The 21,569-nt window shown below is 42.2% G+C and overlaps 1 protein-coding gene across 1 annotated transcript in view; it reads right to left on the bottom strand.

Annotated features, from left to right (window-relative positions):
- LOC133014231 (nuclear factor of activated T-cells, cytoplasmic 1-like) overlaps nucleotides 1-21,569 on the bottom strand; it is a 59,110-nt gene that overhangs the window by 27,315 nt on the left and 10,226 nt on the right. Inside the window, exons 4-8 of the mRNA XM_061081419.1 lie at nucleotides 16,735-16,937; nucleotides 13,302-13,474; nucleotides 12,099-12,239; nucleotides 3,067-3,122; nucleotides 1,014-1,146 (exon numbers count right to left, since the gene is read on the bottom strand). Coding sequence (XP_060937402.1) covers nucleotides 1,014-1,146; nucleotides 3,067-3,122; nucleotides 12,099-12,239; nucleotides 13,302-13,474; nucleotides 16,735-16,937 — 706 coding nt within the window. The remainder of the gene's footprint in view (nucleotides 1-1,013; nucleotides 1,147-3,066; nucleotides 3,123-12,098; nucleotides 12,240-13,301; nucleotides 13,475-16,734; nucleotides 16,938-21,569) is intronic.

Raw genomic sequence — 21,569 nt, 5'->3', positions numbered from 1 at the left:
GGCTAGTTACTTTTGTTTAAACGCGTGTGAGGGTAACCATTGGTTTCTGTTTGTTTTAAAATTAAATTAAAATGGAAAATAGTTAGAGTGGTTTAAGTTAAATGGTCTTTTTACTTTTATTCTTTAGGTACATTTCTGAGCCTGTACTGTTACACTTTTACTTGCGTAAACAGGTTAAATTAGTACTTTTAACACAAGTATCTGTACTTCTTCTAAAGTAAAGAATGTGTGTACTTTTGCCAGTCTCTGACACATTAGCCGACAGCAGAGACCTGTGGCTCCACATGAAAATGGGAACTATTGTTTGCTTAGTCAACCTCCTTTTGCATGCATAAATAAAAAAAAAGTATTCAAGTGGGATGCTTGACACTCATATCACCTGATATTTCACCTGTATCCACTCTGAAAAGTCAGTTTTGAAGTTGAACTCTTCTCTACACCCTCACCGATAAATTCTTCAAATTCCAATGTGAAAGCCATCTATAAACACTGAGGCCAGGGACACATGATAAACATGCGCTGAGGTATTCCAAGGTTTTCACGTTGCTACATGAACGACAGGGCAAAGCACTGCTCGTAGATGTGTGTGTGTTCATAAGGTGTGTGTTTGTTGACCAGGGGGGCACTGTGAGCAGCGGGGTGTGAAAGTCAGGTCGCCGGGGGATTGACTCCTCTACATTAACAGAGCTCGCAGGCTCTGTCACTCAGCAGGTACACCTCATCACTGGGGAACGCCGGTCTCACTACAGAATAAACACTCCTCACATCTTCTGCTCTCATTCACAGGCCACAGCCAAGTGGTGGCTGGCATAACGTTAATAACACAGACGGAAAACCTGGCCACAAATTTCACGTGGCATGTTGACGGCTGCTGTAAACTTATAGCGAATGGATGCCAAGTCTGGGAGAAATACTCTACATGATGAATGCAGAGTGGCAGCTTCTGAAAAAGCATACATGTCCTTAAATGTCACCGCTTATAAAAATGGTGGGGAAATATTTATGATGATTACCATTAGGAGGCAGGTAGGTGAAGCGCTGGCACTGGCTCCTCTTCCTCTTGCCGTTGCAGACGTAGAAGTTGACATGCACAGGGCTGGATATTCTCTGGTTTCTGTATGGTGGGATCTCCACAACAATAGAACTCTGAAATAATAAGAAACGATAAAGACATTTCACTTTTATGGGATTCGATAATTCTACTCACTCATCTGATTTCATGACACTCCCCAAATGTCAATTAGTTGTATATTAATCAAATGATATGTTTTTATTTTGCTGCTGGCCTGCATTGAGGATACGGTTTCCAAGAGGCAGGTCTGGCACCGGGTCTAAATGAGCTTGTCTGAACGATACAGAAGCAGCAGTAGCATGAGATTGGTCCGGTAGAACCTCACGTCTTTAGCTTTATTCCCATTCAGAACGAGAGGAAAGAGGTAGTCCTGTCTCCCTGTGGAGAGGCTCCCCTGTCCCCCTTCCTCCCCAAGGCCAGACTTTGGCAAGTCTGGACGGATGTGAACTTTTGACTACGTTTTTTCAGACAAGGCAGCACAGAGAGATGTTGTCTGAACGTTCGTGTCTAATTACTGGAATGGATTGTCACTCATGTGGGGGTCCAAACAGGCCAGAAGGGGGCACTGGGTCAGGAAGCAGGTTTTTGTCGGTCATCACTGTTCATGGAAGAAGTGTGGGGAGGTTGAGTGTAGGGTGGGGCTGGAGGGGTTTGAGGGGTCTGCATTCTCAGCCCTGGTCTGCTCTCCAGATGACGAAAAAGATAACACGCAGGTGGCTGATTGAGTGTTTGTTAAACGTGTACGCGCACATGGTTTTCCCTCTCCATCCTAACCAATGAAAGTTAGCACGCTCTGGACAGCAATTAAACCGCAGTCAGGAAGGCAGTCTGGACGACTTTCAAGCAGTTTGGTGGCAACTGACATAAGAGGAAGGCCAGTGCTCCCTTTGCTGTCCCTCCTCATTTGTTTGTTATATCTCCAAATAAACACACTGTAGTATTTGTCTCTCATCGACCTTGCCTCCCCTTACCTCCGCCCCCGGCTGAGCCTTGCACGCCTGCTAATTTTCCAGCATCTGGGACTCCAGCCACAGCACATCAGCCAGCCCTACAGGCCAATTAGACATCAGAGTCCATATTTACCCTCCTGATGCAACAAAGTCATTTACCTGAGTGAAATAACAGCAACAACAAGGAGGAAAAACAGCCTCAAGTAGCAGCATTTAGACGCAATCGGTTTATTTTAGAACCTGTGTATGTGTAAATTGCCTCGGTGAGCTAACACAAAAAAGGGGGAGTTATGGGGTGGATGACAAGCCACTGATGAAAAAGGCATCAGCATTTCAGAGTTGCATTTCACAAACAGAGTGTCATCACACACAACCAAACAGGATATTCCAGATCCTGTTCTTTACTCTGCACACTGAAAAGAGATTTAACGAACCTTAGTGAAATCCTAATTAGCTCCTAAGCATGGGCAGGCAGCTTTCTGGGACACGTAGAACAACATATGCTTAATTCTCTCCCCTGACGTTTCCCTTTCACTACGTTTTATATGATCACAATTGGAATGTGTGACTGCACAGTGCAGTGAGTGAACTGGTCTATTTCCTCTCATGAAAACCAGCAGGGAAGAATTAAAGGCGTAATCCACTCTTGGCCGCATGATCCGAGAACAGATGAGGTGTTTAGGTCCAATTCACCACACCACAACACCTTGCTGTGAACTAAACGTCTGGCTATGCTGGGAGACTGTGTAGCACGAGTGTATTGGTATATTTGTGTGCGTGTATACGTTTCCTGTTTGTAATCCCTGCATGTGTGTTTTTGTATTGAATGCATAAACAATATCCAGAGCTTGTGTTTACATCTGAGGGTTTTTGTGAAAATTCCATTCAGGATTGCATGGGCTGATCGTCACTGTCTGTGTTGCAACTTGTAATGCCTTAGTAAAGGTTACATCATTGCAGGGGACAGATGAGGAGGAGGCAGACCAAATGGTAAGGGAGGATGGGTTCTAGACGGCAGGAGTTATGTCAGGGATGTGAACTTACAGATTTGGTGGAGTCCTTGTCAACCTTGGCTTCTGTCTCCCACAGATGATGCCCGTCTATTGACAAAAGGATAAAATACAAGATTAAGTACGGCTCATTATGAAGTGCATCACTAAGATGGACTTTAAATGGATGGCGCTAGACTTGATTCATTGCGGTAAACAAAAGGAGATGTGTACCTTGGGGGTGGGCTAGGACATTACAGGTTTTAGCTTTTAAATAAGTGCAATGCTAAAAAAATGTATGATTCGTCAATCAGTTGACAACAGATTTTTAGTCTTTAAAGAAGTAGAAATTTCAAGCATTTGTTGGTTTTAACCTTGAATGTGTGACGTTATGCTGCTTTTCTCAGTATTTTCAAACGGGAAGAACTTTAATTAACTACATTATCACTCATTTTATTAAAGTTTGTCTATATTGCCCGAGCTTGAACTAGGACAGGATCTTCATTAAGTTTTCCGGCTACTGTAAATACAATTCTCTGCTCTCGTCACTTACTGCTATTCTTAACTCTGCTCTGTGAAATTACAAAGAAAGCAGAGGCTTTTGTTTGTTGTCTCCCTTCTCTCATCTCCATCTTGTTGTGGTGAGGAGTTTTCACTGGCTGCCGTGCAATAAAAGGCCTGTGAGCTACTGCAGCTGCTGGGAGCCTGCAGAAGCTCAGCTCACATTCTTTGGGTTTTCTCTGTGATTTCATGCCACACCTACAGCGAACAGACGCTCTGGGCTCTGCTAGGGCAATCAGCACAGACCAAAGTGCCATTTCCCCCTCTTTTTTTCAGAACCGATGACTCATTAGTGCTGTCAGAAATAGACGTGACACAGTACAGCCTTTGTGTCAGTGCTAGACCATGTGAGGCTACAGCATGGGCACTGTAGCACTGACACTTTACTCTAGTGGGGCAAGAAGCAGCTGTGCTTTTATTGATACAGCAATAAGTTCGCTGCTGAAATGCTGCACTTTGCTTCAGGGACGGGAAGCCATCAGATAAGATAATCAGAGTCAGTTTCCAAATAGTCCAGCAGCTCTGGAAGATGTAAAACCCTTTTTTCCTCCCCTCCAAAGCATTATGTTTTTCACATCATGCAGCGAGCAAAAGAATAAAGGATCCCAGTCACTGTGAACGGTGCTTGTGGGGGCGGGTGGTCAGCTTTATTATTCAGAGAGTGATCATCAGTAGATATCTCTTTCCAAAAAGGGCATATTAAAACTCATGGAAAGAGAAAAACAGACGGTGAACGGATCAGATAAGGGTTTTCTATTTGAACTGGGGGAAATAAGAGTTGCATATGGAGAAATGTGCCTCTCTGTGATAGAGATGATGTGGATGACTGAGGAAGTGAGGCAGGGTTATGTGCCTATAGAGCTGCCATGGGTTGCAGAAATGATACTGCATATGTGGCAGATGATCGAGAGGCACGTAATGCTGTTAGTGGCTGCAAGAGTATGGATGGACAATTAGAGAGAGCACAGACAGGGAGAAGGTCAGAGAGAGGGAGAAAGACAAAGTCAAAGATGAGTGTTCCTCATGTTACGTCTCGGGGAACCATGAGGGAATCTCAACCGCCTCTGCTCTGGGAGACTCTCCAAGAGGGAAACCTTAGCCTACGACGTCAACCCCAACCTCTGCTAGTAAACATGTTTTTCAAACTTCTCTTCCTCTTATTTTCTGACTTTCTTCTGATCTTTCCTCTCAACCTTTATACCAATAAATCCCTTTGTTCCAACAAAGGTTTCCAATGATTACTCAGAATTTGCAAAATCTAAAATTGAGACTGAGTTGGGCTAGAGCCACATGTGGCATACCTCTGCGAGTCAGAAAGAGCTGTGCGACTGATAACCACAGAACTTTCCATTCACTCCTTCTTCCCTGCAACATCTGCAAAATGCTTCTGTTCTAGACACCACCTCCTCCTTCACACAGCCTCCACCCACACATATGCACACACACACACACACACGCAACCACAGTATCCTCTACCTTTGTTCCGGCCATCAACTTGAATGATAAGTCAGGGAAGCACCAAATAATAGGAGGTGTATTGGAGCTGCATCTGGAAAAGTCTTGGTATAATCCAGCCATGATTAAACATAGAATGTAAGCTCATAGACAAATACTGTAGAGACACACACTTACTCTGAGGCTTTGTGCTCAAAGATACAACCCAACAATCTGTCTACTGCTCTAAATGACTCACATGTGCAAATGGGATCCACAAAGACTAACACCAATACAGACGACCAGGCCAACACACTCATTCATCGGACAATAACACTGCATATATAGGGAGAGGCCTCTTGGAGTCATCTTCTCTTCTGTTCTTGACAACACATAATGTTGTGTACATGGTAGCAACACAGCAACAAGTACAACTGGAGTTTGGGATAATATAGCAATGCTTTTAAATCTACTTAAACCCTGATTAGACTGATCACCCTCTTCTACAGAGCAACAGACATCTGAGCAGTGACATCTTTGTCCTCACACTGACCTAACAGGCTTTGGCTTTTTTCTCTTTTCACACTAACAGCCAGAGGTGAGTTTTCCTTCTGAAAAGTGTTGTTCTGGCCACATCAACTTCCACTTCCCAAAATATTCCACTGATATATTTCTGAGAATGGAAAACATGATTCACATGCTTAATTATGGAGGTGAAACAACCCAAATGTATTTTTGCAGCTATGTTTCTTTCCAGAGATTATTTCCAGGAGTATTCCCCCCTCATTCCTGTTTACACTTGTCAAGTTTATTTTCCGTTTTACCGCTCTGCTGCCGCTGCTACCTGAACTGAGAAATGCGTCAATAATTTCAAACTTATTTTTATGGTGATTACTCTGTTGTCTATTGAGGAATAAAGCCAAGAAGGCCAAAGGGGTTCCTCCGTGACTGATCCCAGAGGTATGGCTGCTTCCCCCTCTGAAGCACCTGGTCTCTGCCAATCTGAGGACAGTTGAAATCTGAGTAATGAGGGTCTGGATCGAGACGCTTCTGTATAAATTATGGCCTGGCAGTAGATTTGTGATGGGTTTATAGTCGGGAAGTGAGTTATTATTGGTGTATAACAGGGAAAGCTTGAGCTGACTTGACCTTTGGGTGTCGACTGAGCAGGACGACAGCCAGTAGAGTCAGATTTCATCCTTTTATCAAGGCTCCGGCTGTGTGGCAATGGAGGACCCTCCAGACTTTTAAATGCATTATTATTAAATATACTATTTGTGTAGTGAATAGAGTTCAGAAGGAAAATATCAAGGTTGGTTGGTCTCCATGTCACACCATAGCAGGAGTATGTTGTTTTGTTTATTATGCAGGGAATAGTACATGTCAAGAGTCCCTGTCCAATGCAGTTAGCAACACTCCCCTAAGATATATCACTATTCTTATAATGCAGTTGGGACATTCCTCAAGATCTGCCTCAGAAATGTTCAAACATGTCAGAAGAAAAGGTCGAGGCCACAAGACAACCTAGACATCTCTTTGTTATGACACGGTCATGATTCAACAGATCCCTTTAATATGCTGAAAACCCTCCATCCACAAAGGTGCACTGGTCCATGCTGATAAGTCATACGTGATTAGAAATAAACAAGTCTGAGGGTGAGAGGGAAACTTTTAGTTCTAATTCAAACAGGCTACGCTCTCTAACGGGACTATGTAGGTTTAACTATATGCACCCCCATGGACACTGAAAATCGATATAATACAGCTATAGCTAAATTAAATGTTATCAAAGGCGGGGGGCAACATATCCCCTTCAAATACTGTGTTATGGTCTTTTCTTGGGTATTGACACATCTATTTCCCACAGGCATGGCCTTGCAGTATATTAATTTTAAGGGAGATAAGAGTATAAGCACCTACAGTCGTTATATATTATGATTGATCGTGGCTCAATATGCCATCCAAATTATATAGGAAAGTGTAACTTCTCTACTCTGTAGCCTGAAGCATGGGTGGAGGCTGACTTTATATTGCTATAATGCCAAAACTATGAGCCAAGCTTATACAGGTTATTCTAGCCTGAGGCCAAACGCCAGTCTAGACATACCGCTAGAAGTACAATACATCGACCAGGTTGTCTGGTGTTTAGACTTGCCCAAGGTAGAAGCATTCAACTAAGTATAAACAGTCTTTGAATGAACTATAACAGCAGGGATGAAAGTCTGTCAGACTCCGATTTTGAAGGAATGACAATCCAAATATTCACGCCTGTTGCTGAGGAGCATTCACATGACGAGAGTAACAGCCTGGAGTTATTATTGTGGACCATCCTGTCTTAAAGTTACAGATTATACTGTAACTCAGGATTCTCTTAGTCTTGGCTGTAAGCTGGACCAGCCTGAAGCAGAGGTGGATAAGACCAGACTTTTCCCTGCTGCAGCCCAGGCACTGTGGTGCTGCCGAGCTCCAGGCAACGCTCCAATCCGACCAGATGTAAAAACTATCCAGCTCACCAGGGAATTCCCTCACCTCCCCTCTGAGTCAGAGTGTAGGCTTTCCCCAGCTCTCTCTGTCTCTCTCTCTCTCTCTCTCTGTTTGTCCGTCTGTCTGTCTGTCTTTTTATTTTCCCTGCCTCTAGCGCTCATTCCATCCATGGAAAGCAGGACAAGCCAGAACACACACTGCAATAGGTGCGCCAGGTATGTCTTCGCTCGTGCGCCAAAAGAGTGGTTTGGGCAAACCAAAACACTGACACAACCTCAACACATACGCATTTTAGAAATAACAGAAATATTGAACCATGCACAACAATGCAAAAGAAGATGGAAAGTTTCATAAATGCCCATGTTGTGGCTTTCTGAGAGGTACAACTCTCCGTTGCAGTGAATACAAATTGATATGACCCATTAAAAACACACAAATAATGTTTATGTTGCAGTAGAAACAAAAAAGTGGACTTGAGGCTCTTGAGTCTATCGTTATCGAGCAGTAATCTGATTAACTTGATGAGAAAAGCAGTTATATTGATTAAGCCACGGGTGGATTGAATTAGGTTTATCTCTCAAAGTCCACATCAGGTAAGGATGGGATTGTTTTTATGCTCTGACGTCTCAGTGCACATCGTAACAGGAAGGATTTCTAAGGAAGCTCTGTCCTCTTTTGCCTCTCCTCTTCCTCTCCTCTTCTTTGAATATAACCTCTGAGGGTCTCGTCTTTTCCGTTTCTCGCCTCTACAGGGAATCCCTTGTGGATGACTCAACAAAAACACTTCCTTCTGCACAAGGCAAACAGCCCCGGAGGCTTCCAGCAATAGTGGGCACACACACACACAGCAACAAACATACACATGCAGTTTGCATCAGTTATCCTGTGGGTGATGAAGTAGAACAGTGGGGATGGATGTGGCTTTTTGAAAAGTAGAGGTCATTATTTTTCGAGGTGCAATACGCTGTCCCATAGTGGCAACAGCTATGAGCTCTACTCATTGGCTACTGCTACATGTGATACATCTCAGAGGGAGACGACCCAGTCAAAACAACACAGAGAGGGAGGAAAATTAAAGTGGCAGCAAAAGAGCGGCAGAGGGGAGCTACAACTTAACATGACAAAGAGTTTTTAAACACAACACGAAAACAAGATGTCTATAACCTCCACAGATCATTTGCATTGGTGAAAGATGTAACAAAGACTTCTGTATGTTCATTAAAGTTGTTTATATCAATATAAACAATATATAATATAAATGCCGATAGCCTACCGCCCTGTTAAAAACAATGTGGATATTTTGAAAAGAAAACTTTAACCTCTGCGTTTGCACCTCTCGTCAAGAGCAAACAGCTTTCTAAGACACTACTTTTTTTTTTTTTAAATGCTGTCCATAGTGCAGATTTTCAAAAACTCGGTGTCTGTGTATCCGTGTGAATGTATAAAATGGAGTGTTTGTAAAACGATGTCACATGCTCACTGTTGCTATTTTGTAATGAGAATGCACCAGAAACAACAACAGAAATGGCAGCTGTTTCTTTACGTTCGGTTAGCACTGCTACCTGTTATTAGGACTTAGCAGCTAAATTTAGCATCACTGCAAAACGTTACAGACTTTCAAAGGAGTCTGCCTTGCCCAATATTACTTGGGCCACAGCGTTCTTCTCTAGTATTTGATGGATCACTGAAATCACCTACTGGCTCAGCAATCCTTTGATGCATATATTAAGTGCCTTATTTCAAAACAAAAACTCACTCTTAGATACAATTTAGCTAATTTACCTTGTATCTCATTATGAATGCAGCTGTGCTCATTGCATTTCTTAACATTTGGTAATATGTAATCACCAGTTAAAAGATTGAATGCATTTTTGGATAAATCTCATTGGTGCAAATCAGCTTTTGTGCTGTGTGTGATCTCCCTCCGTCTCAACTTGAATAAATTCAACTGTTTATTATTATTTACACGAGTTGGATTGGGACGCTCAATAACGTTGGTTGCTCCTTAAGACTGTGGAATTTTCTGGAAGATGTTCATTGGAGTCAATTTTAGAAAATGAGCCACCATTGTGACCTTTGATGGCAGCAACAGTAATGGCTGTCACCACTGTGGCAAAAGCAGTGATTGGTGTTGTGCTGTACAAAGAGCTCGGCTGCAAGTGCGCATGTGTGCTTCCCACTGTATGTGTGAGCAGATGTCTGTGAGTGGTAATTATTGCAGTGCGATGCTCTGTATTTCAAGGGTGTATTTAGTCGTGGACTTTTCCAGAGGAAAATAAAACCAGAGTTATAGAATAAATCTGTAATATAATTATAATTTTATTGGTTTCTTTTTTCCCCTCATCCCCATTTGGTCCTTTTTAAATCAACAATCAGAGAAATTCTCGGAGAGCCGGAGAACCTTCATGAAACAGCAGGGATCTCAGATTAAAATGCCAAAAGACAGTACTTTGCCGTATATCGGAGACATAAATACTTTCCCACACTCATACATGCTCATAGATAGTTGCCATTAGTGAATGATGTATGTGTTCCTGTGCGTGCATGAGTGTGTAGGTGTATCTGTAATGGGCTTTTTGACTTAGGAGACCCTGGAAGTGGTGGGTCATTAAAGTTTACATAAAAGCAGGCTAAGTAGTAGATGTACAACCTCTCTTTTCAAGCTCTCTCTCTTTCTCTCTCTATTTCTCCGTCTCGCCACCACAGAGACGGAAAACAAACCACTGAAATGTCGATGGCAGGCCCGAGTGAGGGGATCCCGCTAGCGCCGAGCTCCACACTGCCTAATGTCTTTAACGGGTATTGAGAATAGAGGTAAGAAGTACGAAGGATGAGGGAGTGAAAGGAGAGAGAGAGAGGAAACAAGGTATCAACGTAGACAAGAGAGGAAGAGAGGAGGTGAAAGACTGGAAACACAACATAGAAGGGGTCATGAGTATCAAATAACAGGGGGTGGAGAGGCAGAAGGTGTTGTGTATGAATGGGCTTTCCTCTCCAGGGCATCCTCTCCATGACTAAGGAAAGCCAGGAGAGGGGAGCCCCCAGTTTCCCAAGTTCACCCACCCCCCTCCTCACCCAACCTCCGTCTCTCCCTTAACCCTGAAGATGTGTAAACCTTTATAACAGGCTTTAGCGAGGGAGAAACATAAGAAAATCTTTTCTTTTTTTAGCTGGTCTTCTTTTTAAGTTATTTTTTCTTTAGTTATTTCTATAAATTATGGAATTTATAATGAGTTTGAGAATAACTTAATTTTAAGAGATTCAATAATGAAGGGTTCAAACATTTTCTTTTGAGACAATAACTATTCGAAGGTGTCTAACCTCCGAACTAGGAGGAGGGTCACCTGAAACACTTGGTGGCCCACAGGGGATTGCCGGTGCAATAAACTATAGTTCACAAGAAAATGTGATCACCGTGTGATTTGGGAGAAGAAGAAAGTGAGTTACTTTTGTACTATAAATATATGGTGATTTAAGAACATACATTTCCCATAAAAATGGTTTTGCCACAAACTTGAAATACTTGTGTCTACAATCCTGGAAAAGAAGACAAGTTGGACTATTAAATCAGTATTTACAATATATAGTCATTATTTTTGTTAGTTATAAATTATTTGTGTTGTGGAATATAAAGGTCTTTTTTTCTGTTGTGTGAAAATGCATATTGTCATATTTGTGTGTTGTTAGCATGTGAGAGACGGATGGTGCAATAATAAAAACAATCATTTACTCATTGACAGATAACGACGGGTACCTTCTGTTGTCAGGGTTATTTTTGCCTTTTTATTATTTCATTCGCCTGATGAAACCTCTTGGTAACGTTTCAAATGGTTAAACAGTGCAGATGATGTGAAGTATTTTTGTGGTTAACATGGGTTTGTGACACAAACACCCATCAATATAACATCTATGATAAATCCATTATTATTAGTTATTAGCAGAGATAAGAAACATCCTCCTTCAATCCTTCTTCCTTTGTTGCTAATTATCGTCATAGCAGCAGCACTGTGTTTCAACAGACATCAGAGGTTTCACCTTGCATGACCTTTGTATTGATTTAGTGGGTTCAATCAAGGAAATGATCATTGTTATGATCATGATCCTACCACTGTTCCCTCCCACACAGGGAGGAAATGCGTGGCAGAGAAAAAGATGGGTTAAGAAAAGAATGGCCTCTTAACCATGAATCAGTGAATGGCAACAAGGATGAGTATCCAGCAGAATGGGTAGAAGAGATATCTAACGAGCATAAAGGTCCAGAGGGTTAAATATAAAAAAGCAAAAGTGAGTCTGGTGGGGAGAGACAGCAAGGGAGAGGGAGAAAGTGGGAGAGACGTTGCACATGCCCTGTTTGTGATTCATCCCTTAACTTGTGGCGAGCACCAGTGAACAGGCAATGGAAACTTTAGCAAATGTAAATACGCTCTGGTTAAAAATATAGTGGCTTAATGCACACCACATGTGGCTCTCTGGCAGGGCCTGCTGTATTTTGACGGGAGAGAAGGCTGGGGAAACGGGACAGAGGCAGAGAGGCAGAGAGACGTTTGAAGGAAATATTAAGAGGGGAAATTAAGAGGCAGTAAACATGTTCTGTTGACTGCTGCTTACCCTGGGCCTTCTCCACAAACACCACCTTCGAGTCGGGGAGGAAGTTAAGACCACTCAGGAGCATCATTTTGCCTCCCGTGGCAGGGTAACTTTCCACACTCTGCTTCTCCACCAAGGGAAGCTCCTGTGCAGAGCGCTGGGCTATTGAAAAGAAACACACACACAAACATATTTCAATATAGTATGTGAGCCCCCATAAACTCTGTGGTGATTTCTATCCACCCCAAGACGCACAGGCCCAGCTCACAGCCAGTAAAACAGCAGTACTTGCTTAGCTAAACAGACTTATCAACTTTAATATGGTGATAGCATGTCCCCTCGCTAAGAAGTTTTCCGCCAACAGCATCAAAACAGGTAGAAACTGGTCAAAACAATATTTTCTATATCTACAGCCAACCACCTGTTTATCAATGTGGTTAGCTAGTCACTTTTGACCTCTGGCTGTGACCTCAAGGGGTAGAATGGGTCATTCTCTAACCAGATGGTCGACAGTTCGATCCCGGTCTTCCCCGTTCCATTTGCAGAAGTGTCCTTGGGCAAGATACTGAGCCAAACAAATTGCCCCTCACGGCTGTGCCGTTCTCATAGAAAAAAAGTGCTGCCCATAGATGCACTGTATGAATGTGTGCGGGTGAATGTAACTGTGCTGTAAAGCGCCTTGACTGGTCATTAAGATGACAAAACTCAATATAAATGCAAACAATTTACCATTTTATCTGTATTTTATTTAGACCATAAGCTATAATGCCAGCTGTGTAACTATAACTGGCTTTTTGGGTACAAATAACATCATGCCTACACACAAATGAATGGCAAAGAAACAGAGGTTTCTTTCAATGGACCCAGTTAACTGTGCCAAATCTAAGGCTGGCAAATGACCTCTGTGGAACCTGTTCTAATATAGTTCTACCATAGTAAATTGTGCACTTAGTCATAAAATGTGAATTGAAATAGATCACACATGTGTCTGACATCATGTACAATGCACACATTGCTTTGGCAGATTACTTCGTTCATATAAATCCTACTGAGTGCTTTATATTACTGACTGGTGCACTGAATTTGCTCCAGCAAGTTGAGAAAAAAACATAGTAGCTCAGTTTATTGGATTTCAACAATAGATGCCACCCTTTGCTCTGGTGGGGAGCCAAGAGAAAAGGCGTGCAATGAGTTTATTTCGGAGTGTTAGTGTGCGAAACTTACAGCATTCAATGGGGTTGGAGGAAGCCTGAAGGGACAACGTCCTGCCATTGGGCTGGTTGATGTGCACTCGGAACACCAGCCTCACACGTGTGTTTTTACGACCGATGTCTGTTTCGCCTTTGCGGAGCTCAATGTCCGAATTACGCAACTTCAGGATCCCTGCACAATCGATTCTGGGACAGAGGTAGGGAAGGGCAAAAATATAACAACACATTTAAAAGATTAGGAAAACATCTCAGAATATTTTCTAGAGAAAGAGGCCGAAACAGGCAGATTTGATTATTTGACTGTTTAACTGAGAAATTGAGCAGAGTTGCTGTGCATTAGGATCAGCCGTGACTGCTGGTGTTACAGATCATGCACCAGAGGTTGACTGGAGCATGACCATGTCATTATTAATCTAGCATGTCATCAAAGATAGAGTCGGACGTATATTACTTCATATCACTGTTTTAAAGGGTCATAGTGGTCCAAGAATTAGCAATTCTCTGTAGGAATCCTCAAGAATGAACACACTGTGACTGAACACGACCACACGAGGTCCCACCAGCAGTCAGCATATACAAACTCATATACTTCATATATTTAGGGTTTTAACCTCTGTTAATCATCACCACATGTAGCAGTAGACCTTTTTCTAAGCTGTCTCTATTTATTTCATTTCACAATTTGGAAGCTAATGGGGCGAGTTTTCTTTCCCCTCTCCTAGTGGAAAAAGGCCTTCGTTTTCAGACATGCCCTTTCATGAATTTAAATAAAACTACAGAGGCTGGTAAAAAAAAGGGAGGGAATATGAATAGGATATGGTTTGGCATTTCAGTTATTTTACATGGTGGCTATTTGGGTACTATTCCTGGAACATGGTAAATGTCAGGTTTTATACCAATCAAATTTTCCCCTCGCTTTGGTTTTTGAGAATTTGAGTAAAGGTAAATAAGAAAAAATAAGATGTGAAGCTGGCTAGTTACTTCTTATCAGCCGTGCATGATGTGTTCCTGACACATTCTGTCATGCATAGGTTTTAAAACAGACCCAAGATGCTGGATGTCACGGATTAGTTTTAAGTCCATTTTCATGACCTGTACATCCAAGATGTCAAAAGCCGGTACATTTTGATACTGTTTAGATAAAATGAAAGAAATAGTCTTCTCTGCCAGCATTGTAAAACGGCAACTTCAATATATCAGCTAAAACCCATTATTTTTTTCTATTTGTTTTTTATTAAATGACCAAACAGTATGTTGTACTTACTATATTTTGCAGAAGGCAATAAACTACTAGAAATAAGCTACATTGTATGAGTATGAACTTTGCAAGAGGAGAAAAGTAAGACAGATTGAAACTGTCTGAAAGTTTGACTGCAGTTCTCGACTGTCTGCATCCCACACACTGAACGAATGATTGCTGGCATGAGAGCAGCGAGATGGATGCTGTGTTATCAAGATGACTGTTTAACAGTTCAGTGGAAAGAGACAGTTAAAGGCTTCGCTTCATCTTTGACCTTTCAGATAGTTGGGGTAGAAATAGAGAACTCTCATTCCTCTTCCTTTAGCATGCACACTGACGACAAAAGGGGAAATGAAACTTCCTCTCGAATACTGTTTACAATATCATATTCATCCTAAGGGACACATTAAGTTAAATGGGTGAGGGACCTCCCTAAATATGATACAATATAAGGAATATTTTGGTATTGGTGAAAATTATATAGTAAGGCAGCGTGAATCATCCACTGTCCACCGAAAAATCCCAAGTCCAACCAAGAACTGTATACATATATGTAGGTAAATGGCCTCATGTAACCTATGTTCATATACAGTGGTTTTATCCATTTCGCAGAGTTCTGGGCCTCAGTCCAATAAATTCACTGCTCCCTAATCTGAAAAGAGCCCCAGGAAAGGAGCCACTGCTTGGACTCAGTTTCGAGCACAGCCTCTTGGTTTACTGCAAGTACAGAGGAACGCCAAGCCTGATTTACCTCAGCCTGGCAAACTTGCTTATAAAGGTAAACCAAGGTTATATTTAGTTGTGTACTTCATCACACTTTTGTCTAGCAGCTGTTGAGTTAGAAACAGGCCTTTTTTTACCAAGACACATGTCACATATCACTTACATATTTCAGGACCCGGTGGTCCTGTGCTCCCTGTGTCACTGTCCCTCTGTCATGGCTCATACCGAAACCCTCAAATAGGACTGAGCCATTGTTGATGTTAATGTTAAAACCTGGGTTTCCTGTACTGTGAAAATGTTCACCATCAAAATGTCTGCTATGAAAAACTCTATTGTTTTATTGAGCATTAAAGTGAAATATTGCTACTTATACCGTTATACACTTTTCTCTGTTCCAGTGTGTATACCATCAGTTCGGCACAAATGTTTTCATTGCACATTGGCTAGAGGGATCAAGGGACCCTCATGAGTAAAAGTGCTCGTCATTTTATTCTTTAAGGTATTAGTTGTACTTTATGAAGGAGTCTTAGGGAAACATAAAAGTGTCTGGGGGGGCCAAAGTCATAATATCACCAGAATTAGTTTTATTTATTTAAAATAATAAAGTCGTAATGATTTAAGAATTAAGTATTATGAGAATACATACTTAATGTTAAAAGACTTAGGCAATCATTTAAAGCTTTTTGTAATTTTAGAAGGGGGATACGAGCCGTCTAGCCTGTCACCTGCATTAAAAAGGAATGTGGAACATCATCTTTAGTTATAATTTAGTGTAAGTTTCACAAATAATTAAATGTTTTCTGTAGGGCTCATCAGCACCACATTCACGTAAGTATTAGAACTTGGATTGTGCAAGAAACTTTGTCTAATCCGACGAAAGAACACAAGAATGTTTCCTCTTATGTGGAAGAGGAAATGTTTGTGGTTGACTGTGAGGTTACCTGTGTGCTATTCAATTGGGCTCATGGTTTCTAATTAAGTTGTTTTAAGATTTTGGATCCAGAAGAAGTGGAACTCTGGTCAGCACGAGTTCCTCTGGCTGGTTATTTTATAAAGATTTTTTTTTCTTACTTTATTCTCGTACTTTTACGACTTTCTTCTCAATTACGACTTTAGTCTTGTAATATTGTCAAATTAATCACAAAGTTTCCGTTGAAGTTCAAGCCTCTTGCCTGTATAGTCCCTGAAAACATTTGTCAGAATCAAGTCACCCATGAAGTCAGTTTGTCGACACTGTGCACTTATTTCACCTCCTTAGAAATCATGCATCTCTTGGGGTGAGAGCACAAAGTTTTGAAGGCCTATTTAGAAGTGTGTGCTGTACAGTGCCTATCATCAGGTATTCTGTTTGTAGACTCAAAGAGGAAAGTGCTGTGAGAGAGAATGGAGTGTGTGTGGGTGTATTTCAAAACACGGGTTACCAGAGAAAAATGTGGAAAGAATAAGATGGATAGGTGATTTGTGGAGGTCTAAGAGCACTCACATGGCTCTCATGTTGTTTTCAGGCAGCAGAGGGATCTCCAAAACTTTGGTGTTGGATTGCATGACTTCATGGCTAGCGGTGGAGACGGTTTTGCCGGTGATGCGGTGGACCTGGTAGAAGGCATGTGGTCGCAGGAGGCGGTCGTCTGCGGTCCCGATGAACAGCTGCAGGGTGAGCGGCTCGCTTTCCATGTAGCCATAAAGCTGTCGGGAGAACAAAGGAAGCCAGGTGAGACGCAACATTGTGTTCTAAGACTTCCGTCGAAGTCAACCCCTTATTTGGAAAATAGAGACAGAAGGCATATCGGCTAGCGATAGTTAGAGGTATCTGAGAGGTGCTGCGTTAGTTTTTATTTTTTTAAGAGATGTAACAGATCCTTTTTCAGCAATCTTTACTGTTTTTTACCGCTAGTTCTACATTCTTTTAGGGGAAGGTGAAGAAAAAGTTTTTTGATGTCTCTGAGTCTGCCTGGAGTAGTGATCTCCTGGGTACAGATATGTGGAGGCTGATGGAGAGGCTGTCTTCCCATCACTTCACTGTTCATTAAAATCTCACTGCTCCTATTAAAAAAGGTGCCCACAGAGAGGCAACCAGTAGACTGTGACTCTGCGGAAAGTGACCCCTTAAAAGACAAAATAAGAACCCAGGGCCATCATCTCAGGTATGCCTCAAGCTGTGATGCTCACAGTCATTAAAGTTTATGAAACTGATGATTGGGCTAATAACAACATTCTTATATAAATAAATTGCATATACAGGAAAACACAGACCTTAGCATACATTAAAATCTTTCGTGTCAATAAAAGCAATAATGGCGTGCACATAACCTATGAGTGAACACAATGTTACTGTGATGAACATAAATCAAAATGAATTTAGAGGTAATTGACTGTCAGTATAGGTAGTTGAGCTAAATTTACACCTGAATGTGAAGAAAAACACAAAAAAACTTAATGGAGTTTTTGGCATGCAGATGGAATGCAGCCCCTTTGCCTTTGGGCAGTTATGAACATACATTATGATTTCCATTAAAGCTCAGAGACTGTGTCCCACTGTGATGAAAGAGACTCCTGTATCAGAACCACCACTTCAAACAACTACCACTTCCTCTTGCGGGGCTCCATTAGCTGCTACTGCTCAACTAATAAAAGATCAAATCTTTAAAAAAAATAGAGAAGAAAAGCTCAATGGCCATGCATAGTTTGAAATGTACTGTTGTGTTTGGGGTCAACAGCTCTTTAAATATAAACTGCCAACAAAATGCCTGGCTCATATTTGCACAATGTCTAAAGCAACATCATCTGATGATTTAACCAAGTGTATAATGGCTCAAAATTAAAGGCGGGGTTGAAAGTGCGGTGAAGGACAACTGATACTTTGTGAGTGTTGTCTGACCAGAATAATTTGCCAACCAAATGTGGATTTTTGGTGGAACCAGGTCTAACACTGCAGACCTCCCAGGATTAAATTTCTCTTCATCGCAGTGCGAAGTGGTCGTATGGTCATATGGCTGGATGTTGGCGTGGGCTTAGAAATCACCCCAAACCTAAAAGATGAAAACTAAGAGGAGTAACTTATCATCATGAGGACCTCCGTGGATCAACCCAGGTGGCTCCTTGACCTCACTATGACATTTAGTGTGACAGAACACTTATTCAAGACCACGGCTAACCATTCCATGGCTGCCACAACACTCCCACAAATTGTTCAGTTACACCAGCGCATCGCTTCAGACCAATTTTCTTTGAGCTGCGTTCAAGTGAAAACAGTGGTACTGTTGAATGGAATAAAAGACCCCTGTTGTTTATCTAACAGACTGAGTCATATAAATTCAGAGCACATGTAACCTATGACATAATCGGATTAATGGGTTTATAATTACCTTTGTGAGGGTGGTCAGGGATGGGGGGGTGTGAGGAAGAGGACGGCTGGTGGAGGACTGGGGAGCTATGTCATGAAAGGTCCATGGAAATTAGTGCTTCAGTGTCTTTGGTTTGAGAACAAATTTGACTGGATAAGTTGTCTGGCCTGATAATTAACATCAAGACTGACTGCCTGTGGGGTTATGTTTTTTTTCCCCGCATTTACATGATTTTCGGTATTAATTATGTTTAATAAAATTAAGTTATGACTAGTCACTAGAGAAGAGCATATCCATATGTCTCAATAATTTGAGCGCCTGTGGCTGCCTTTGCATTTGATTCAGATATCAAGGGATTGCAAAGGGAGTGGTTAAGCTAAGACCGTCATTCATTTCCAGTTCCAACCGTCTATTTTTCTCCTCACCTCCTCATAGTGTCTCTAGCAGCTGTCTTGACCTGTGAGCTAGTCACACATGCAAGTCATCAGTGAGTTAGGCCAAGGTCAGGAGCTTCTTGAAGTCTTGGCATCCCAAGGGACCACTTCATCTATGAAGTGATCTCACCGGCAGACCTCGCTCTGCTTGTTATATTTTACTTATGGTGTCACCAGGGGCAATTATCCATAGCCACACATGCTACCAGTTACTTGTGTATTGACTGTTGAGAGGGCTATGTTGGAGCATGAGGTACAAATCTGAAACACCGTAGCGTTAAATTGCCTGAGGTTTTCTCATGATTTAATAAAAAACAGGCCTCCACGCTACAAAGGAGTGTCGTCTGTCACTTTTGCCTTAGCAGACTTCTTGGGATTTCTCACTGACCTCCAACCATTACCTCAGCTGCCACGTGGCGGTAAGGGGGCCTGTATAAGAGACGGCAAGAGGGGGTGTCTTTATCCCTTTCACTCGGCTTGCGGTAGCGCATGATGACGCTAGTGTCCTCACTCAAAGCCATAGTGACCTCATGGAGGAGAGGAAGTGATTAATGAGGTCAGATAGTCCTCCTGGTGACGCTGGTCTTCCCAGCAGCAAAGAAAGGCGGTCTAGTCCCCTCCGGGCGACCCCCCTCGATTCCTTTACCATATGTGCTCCCCTGACCCTCTCCTAAAGGCCCCCACTTCGCTTCTGCTGAGCTCCTGTGACGCTCACACAAATGCACACCACAAGAAAAACGCAAAACGTACTTCTTTATTTCATTCTCAAAGGTGAAATAAATGGCGGGAAAAAAGCCAAGATAGTGTCGTAAACTTTAAGTGTGGGCCAACGACAGAGGCTTCACACACACCTGTGACCTCGGCTTTGTATTTGTCTGTAATGCTGCCTTCGAGGTTGGACCAGTGAGCCACTAATTTTGACCAGATGAGCTTCTCTTGCTGTAACTGCAGCCTATCTGGCACATGCACCGTATATTTATTTTGAGATAATCGAAACCGAGTCATGGCTTGATTTGCAGCTGTTTCAAGGTGCCAACTTCTGCCACTGTGTCAGCTAGATCCATTTACACCTCCTACCACAAGCCACTGTTGCACGAGCCATTTTTGATAGCTGAGGCTCAAGCAAAACACTGTGGATATGGCGGCTGATGCATTATTGTGTAATTGTATGCAGCTGTATTGTCTGGATCAGTTGTGATGATGTGGGGGGGTCGAGCTGAAAAGGGAGAGGGGGGTACATCCCAACCACTTTCCCCCATTCATCTCCCTGTCGCCTTCGGACCATTGCAGATCCATCATCAGCATAGACAATTTCAGTCCTAGGGATATAGCCCTATTTTTTTTCCTCATTTGCTTCAATCAGTGAAAATCTGTTGTGATGAAGTAATGACGTGGGGTTGGTTTTTTTCTCAACTCCATGTGCTGCCTGTACCTTGCCTCAATAGTTCAAAGAGAGGATTTGATCATGTAATGTTTAATAATGACTTGCTGGTAAATTTGATGTGTCTGGTCTGGACAGATATTGAGTGTGAATACACTCCACAGGCCTGCATTGTGCTGCCTTCTATCCCTCTGCAGTAATTTCATTTCATCACCGCCTGGAGAAATGTCATGACTCGTAGAAGTCCACGTGGCGCAGAGAATTGGGGAGAGGAGAAGGAAAAGGGGACTTGAAGCAGTAGAGGACTGGGCAAACTGAAGCAGGGGAGGTGGAGAACTACAACAGCAGATTTAGGCTTTTTCCCATTCTCATGCTCCCCTCTCTCCAGCCTTTGCTATACCCAATTAAATGTAAACTCATCCAAGTTGTCTCTCCTTCCAGACTTTACTCTATCACCCTTCTTTCCTGCTCATTTCTCCAGTGCCTCATCCTGAATGCATAAGGACGCATGCAATCCTTTAATGTTCAGCATTTCCACGTCTTCAAATGCTGCTGTTTTTATAAGCAACCAGAAGATATATATCCCTCAAAGTTGTTGTCGAACTAAGTACTATAGTGTTATGTCATCGAGGGCATAGTTTCAAGCACTACCCCATGTCTAGACCAGTGAGGGTCCAAATTCCATACCAAAAAAAATGGATTTGCTACCAGCAACGCCTACCATAAGAAATATCATCCAAACCTACTGAGAATTTGAGTAAGATGATGCACAGACAATTGCTGTCCCCTAAAAGCAAAACAACCACCCGTGTCTTACCTCATAAATCTGTGGGATGTCTGGTTATCACCTCAAACCAGTGAAAACGATGCACATTTTGCTCATTTTTATCCACTTGTTATTAACTGGTAATTAGTGGTAGCCAAATACCAGTGTAAGGGAAGCCCACGCAAATGGAGAACCACAGTTTAAGAGTGGCATAAATACCCCTTTGGGTAATGATTAATAGCCCTGACTAAGCTGTAGCAGCACTACAGGGTACACAGAGCATTTTGAATATCAAACAAGAGGCAGCAGTAGATTTAATGAGCAATTAGTAGCTACAGTAAAAGGCGCTTTAGATCTTAGGTTTTCTTTGGGACATTACGCAGCCAGCCAGCA

The sequence above is a fragment of the Limanda limanda genome, chromosome 11 (genome assembly GCF_963576545.1).
Source record: "Limanda limanda chromosome 11, fLimLim1.1, whole genome shotgun sequence".
In the NCBI taxonomy this organism is placed as follows: Eukaryota; Metazoa; Chordata; class Actinopteri; order Pleuronectiformes; family Pleuronectidae; genus Limanda; species Limanda limanda.
This window is presented reverse-complemented; position numbering and strand designations above follow the sequence as displayed.